Below are 5681 nucleotides of genomic sequence, written 5' to 3' on the forward strand. Positions count from 1 at the left end.
GCCGGCACGCTCTCCCGATCTGTCCCCTTGTGATTTTTTTCTATGAGGTTTTTTGAAATCCCGTGTTTATGTGAACCGTCCAAGAACCCTACAAGATTTGAAGACCAACATCCAAGAAGAAATTGCCAACATAACACCTGCTATGCTAACAAGAGTCATGACAAACGCCAGAAATCGGTTTACGCAATATATTGAGAATGGGGGACGTCACCTAACAGATTTGATCTTCAAAACAATGTAAATAAAAACTTTAGACATGTACCTACATTATAAAAAATAAATAAATATTTTCCGACGCATACAATAGTTTTTATTGAGTTTTGAAAAAAGGAAGTTATGCTGCCGCACCCTGTATTAAAATAATTTCTAGTAATTGAATGTAAAATCCCCTTTGAGTTCATTCTAGAATCATGAAACTTATGTTAAGGTTACAAATAAAAGATAATCCTACTAAGTTTGGTGAAAATCGCACTGTTACTAAGAAAGCTACATTAAGTCAAAGTTAATACTTCTGTGCAAATTTTAAGACTGAAGGTTAGTGTCACTCAAATATTTTTTATATAAGAACTAGACAAAACCGGCTTGTTATTCTTTGGCATAAAAAACTTTAGAAAAATCGCTTTATCTGTCTGTTTGTCTGCCATATGCATTTTTTTCGGAAACGAATATACTTATTGAAATCAAATTTGATGGGCGTATCCAGACTACGAAATTCAATGCATTGTTTACTCGATTTATATAGTCTCCAATAAAGATATATTTAAAGGAAAAATTCATACTTACATATGTGCTTACAAGTCTTTTGGTTTAAGACTTTTACGCGTATAGTGGGCAATCCTTATAAATAGTTTTAACCTTATTAAAAGTCCCAAGTGAAGCAGATGAATTTTTTAAAATCTTTTTGCTCTTTTTTTATTTGATTTTCTCAATCTAGAATCTATGAAAAATCCTATATGAAAATAAGAGATGAATCGGACCAAACTAACAAAGATACAGCGGTTTAAGCAATCACGCCTAATACATGACTCCGTGCGGATTCGTGGTTCCAATGGAAAAAATTGCTGCGTTCAAACACACGTATAATGCTTTTCCCAAGAATATTTTGGATGCCAAGCCTACCTATGAGGATCTGAGCAAAGATAAGGTTCCTACTAACATTCATGCATGGCATGAAAATCAGTAGTGGACAAAGCGCGCATGAATTGGCGCGATAAGTTGAGCGAAGCCGGGAACTGAAAACCATTCTAAAGAAGGCAGGATTCGTCGTAGACAGAAGTAAAAAGATGCTTTAGACATCATGGCGGATAGCAACATCCTTCATGGACCTAGCGTCGATAATTCAGTGTAAGCTAAGTTGATGAAACTCACTTATGAACGCTTTATTACAATTTTTTTACTATTCGAAACTTCAAAGCATTTTTTTCATAACCCACGTTTTCAAAGTCGGTGCCCCCCCAAAATTAATACAGTGATCGATTTGAAAATTTGAACACTATTTCTGTACATAATTTTCGATGTAATGATGTAGAGGGTTTTTTTAAGTTTGTTAATATTTTTTATTTTGCAATAATAAATTAGACGGTCAGAGTGAAATTATGCGGTGTTTCCAACGATTAATTAATTGAAGTAATAAGAACTTGTTGTTTCTTTTTCGTTGGTGTGGGTATTTATTATTGCAAATACCGATATTTCGGGAACCACTTGTTCCCTTCATCAGTGCAAAGAAGTTTTCAAAACTTGTTGTGAAAAAGAAACAACAAGTTTTTATTACTTCAATAAATTAGACGATTTTTTCGCAAAAATTGTTTCCAAAAATGAAAAAAACTGAAATTTAGAAAACCATCGCAGCGCTACGTAGGGTAATCGATCATCTAATGAAAGAACTTTGATTTTTTGAGTTCAGATGACTAAGCACCGAGTTAGGCAGGACACAATTTTACCTTTTCAAGATGCTTCTGAATAATTGCTGTCATTGCCTTATTTTTTAATATTTCTCCATGAAAATTTTACACAATATTCTCTGGATGTAATACCTTAGTACACCATTGGTTTAAATGAAGAGATTTATCTGTGTCGTCTCAAAAAATTCACAAAAATGTGCGTTTTATCATAGAGTAAAATTAGTAAAGGTAAAAAAAATTACCATATGTGGGGGAATGTGGGGGTCCGAAAAGGATCAGTTACTTCAATGACCAGTTCTTATAAACTATTCAACCCAGATATCTGAAAAGAAATATGATGGGCCATGAGTTGCATTAAATCTAGGGCTCAAAATACTCTCCATAAGTGTATTTTTAGAAATTTAATAATAATAATTTTGCGAATTTCTTGCATTCTAAGGTTTTGAGTGTCAGTATCATGCTAAAGTGAATGGTTTGAAAAACTAAATGCATAAACATTACGAGCTGGGTACAAATGGGACAAATGCCATTCAAATATGCTTATATGAACAATACAGAAAACCTTTTGTACCTGAATACCTTCTGGTTTGACGACTTTTTGTTAATTTAGTGGCGTGCATGTTATAGGCAGCACACCTTGCGTTTTATCAGAATATCGTTATATTTGGCAACCCCTTATCCGCTCGTTTCTACTAGCAGTAATATTAATAACTCTATGGAGACTCTAAAACAGAGAAGGCTGAGGGCTCATTTTCAGAAACTAAGTATATGACATTATTTGGAATTGAAAGACTCCTTTAAGTTCATCATAGCATTTTAAAATTGCAGAAGTGGTAAGCGCAATTCATGGCATCATCTGTAATCAAATTTGTATCAATTAACTGTACTCCATAAGAGCATAGAATGCGAGTAACGTAGTGAGTAATTTCAAATATTAAATTCGTATACTCATTCGTATACACTATGTACTAGTTACGTGCAAATCGAATCGACATTTAACGAAGTATTCGCACATATGAAATCCATAAATTTTCCGTTTCCGACTTATGGACGCAACTAGAATGAACCCTCACAAATAGCTAGCACGGCAAACAAATTGAGGCTTTCTATGTCAAAATAATATAGTAACTCGTATGTCAGAAAAAGGAAGTCGTTCAGTGGATGCTCTTAGAGCTACATGACGTACAATAGTGGTAAAAAAGTGCAAGCTTCTCAGAAAATCCTGGTGTCCGGAAATGTAAGAAAGAAGCTAAAGTACATTGGCCGAAACTGCCCACGAAGGCTATCGATTTAATTGAAGCGCTATGTTTATAATACTCAAAAATGTATATATTTTGAGGGTATCAAATAATAAATGTTTATTAACACAAAAATTATATAAGAGGTTAATAAACTTTTCATCTATTTCTGCGCCATGAATTTTATTTACAATTAATGAAACATAATTGTTAATTTCCGTGAATTATAACTCGAAATATATTTTCACTTCCATTTGTTCCGTATTCATAAACAAATTTACATATTTTCGTGTTTTCAAGAAAAAATAAATAAAAGGAATCCTTAACCTGTTTCCTACCTTTTTGATTGAACTTTCATCCTCAAACTATCTTTGATCAGAGACTACTCGTAATGTAATGTTCTAAATCTTAATCGTAGATGACTCAACGGGATGTGTTAGTTCACTATAGTCCGGCTGGTTGGCTACTTGCTGAATGGGTTGTTTTACTCATAATAGGCAACCACAACTTAAACAAATATTTCATCTGTTTATTAGCGGTGTGAAAAGCATCAAATTGAATGGGAAAAGCAACCAGCCCATTTACCGCGAGGAAATTTAACATCTGTAGAGCATCTCTTCTTACCACCACACGAACATATGGGCAAATCGTGTAGTTGGGGGCTCGAATGGGCAACTATGTTTGTGTTATGATATGTGCAATAAACCTGAGAGCCAACTCCAACAAAAATGGAGTTTAAACAAATTTTGCGTTCATATAAATTTAGCCAGCATAGCCGAGTTCATCATCATTTCTTGAGTTGGTTTCGGTGTATCAAATACTAACGCTAGGACAAGATGGTAAGTTTAAGTAGTAGAAAACGTCCTGAGTTCATTTTGAAAATAATCTCTATTATGTAATTTGCAGAAATTTCTCGTAATTTTGGGATTACTAGCCGTCGCATCAGCCGATGTTTCACACCTATTAGCTTCCAATGGTTACCTGCCACCAAGAAATCAATACTTGCCACCTTCATTGCCAGATCAAGGAACATACAGTATTCCACCGCCTTCATACCAGCCCCCAACAAAAGTAATAACTCCAGAACCAGCTCCTGTGCCAACCTATGGAGTTCCCGCTCAAACTTCAGGCCCTGCCATTGGAATAACAGACGCAGGAGCCCAATTTACAGGGCAGTTTTCCTCTACAGGATTTGCGACCGGTTCCTCGTCACAATACTTGGCACCAGCTCCAACACCAACCATTTCAAGCGTGAGCCAACAAATCTTCACCCCTGCCGTCCAGCCAACATATATACCACCAGTTCAGCAGACTTACCGACAACCGTACTCATATTCGCAACCAATTCGTCCACAACCGTTTGTACCCGCTGTTCAGCCAACATATTTCCCGCCTGCTCCCCAAACACCAACTATTAGCATCGATGTTCAACCAACTTACACTGGTCCCATCACTTCGCAGGGATCTTACTCATCGCCCGCACCGGCTCCTGTGACCACTCCTTTCGCAACTTTTTCGGGTCCCCAGACCGTCAATCTAATTCCGGAACCCGCTCCAGCACACTCCTTTGGGGCTGACGGGTATCATTACCGGAATCCAAACCAACTTTAGGAATGTATAGTTAGTGTGTGATTTGTTAAGAACTTTAACGTTTTCCATTTGTAATAAAACGAAAATTTTGTAATATATATATATATAAACGGATACATACATTGTTTGAGAGATTGCAGATTTAGACCAAACTCGGTGGCATTCTCTACTCTATCGCCGAATGTTATCGCACCGTTTCTAGATTGTCTTCTTTTCTCAAAAGATTTCATCATTTATTCTGGTGCATTCAGCTGAAAACAAGAGAAAATATCGGCATTCAGCTAATTAGAAACAAACATTCTCCATATAATACCATGTTGCCTCTGAATGTGACATTGCAGTCATTTCGTTGGTGACATTGAAGGTGTGCGTTCCAGCGGCATTGTTTAGTGAACTGATCTGAGAGTTGTATAATTTATGCCGTTTGGAGGTAATCTCTTTATTTTAATTTCAATGATATCTTCAATAACTGTAACAGTTGTTTTCATTGTTATTGTAGATTGATTACAATATCTTAATGCTATATTCAAAACCAGTTGACAACTCACTTTTTATTCATTCATAAGATGTTAAATAATGCAAAACGTTTATTATAATATTTCCTACTGCCATGCAACTAATAGAACGGTTAGCCTAATCGAATATTATCATTTGCAAGTAACTTAGCACTGACCAATATATTTGTTATATTGATTATATTCAGATTAAACAAAATTCGGAGTAATGATGTAGTCGGGGAAGAGGTGAAAGATGGGAAGGTGGATTTGAGTAGCGAAGTTTAGGAAAAACTAGTCTACTAAGAGAATCAGTGCTCATCTTCTTTGCAGCAAGACGGTAGAGCTAATGATGCGCTATCCATTTTCAACTTTAAAAATTTGGTTTTGAAATAAAACGAATTTTGTGGATGTTTTTATTTGAACATATTATTTGATTTATAGCATTAATAATGGAA

General features: G+C 35.5%; 1 protein-coding gene across 1 annotated transcript; it reads left to right on the forward strand.

The window, feature by feature from the left end:
* Positions 1 to 3819: 3819 nt before the first annotated feature.
* Positions 3820 to 4843, forward strand: LOC119648673 (extensin-like). Its single transcript, XM_038050464.1, has 2 exons — positions 3820 to 3978; positions 4046 to 4843. The coding sequence occupies exons 1-2, from the start codon at positions 3976 to 3978 to the stop codon at positions 4748 to 4750; spliced, it is 708 nt and encodes a 235-aa protein (XP_037906392.1). The 5' UTR covers positions 3820 to 3975; the 3' UTR covers positions 4751 to 4843.
* The last annotated feature ends 838 nt before the right edge of the window (positions 4844 to 5681 follow it).

Source organism: Hermetia illucens, chromosome 2, assembly GCF_905115235.1.
Source record: "Hermetia illucens chromosome 2, iHerIll2.2.curated.20191125, whole genome shotgun sequence".
In the NCBI taxonomy this organism is placed as follows: Eukaryota; Metazoa; Arthropoda; class Insecta; order Diptera; family Stratiomyidae; genus Hermetia; species Hermetia illucens.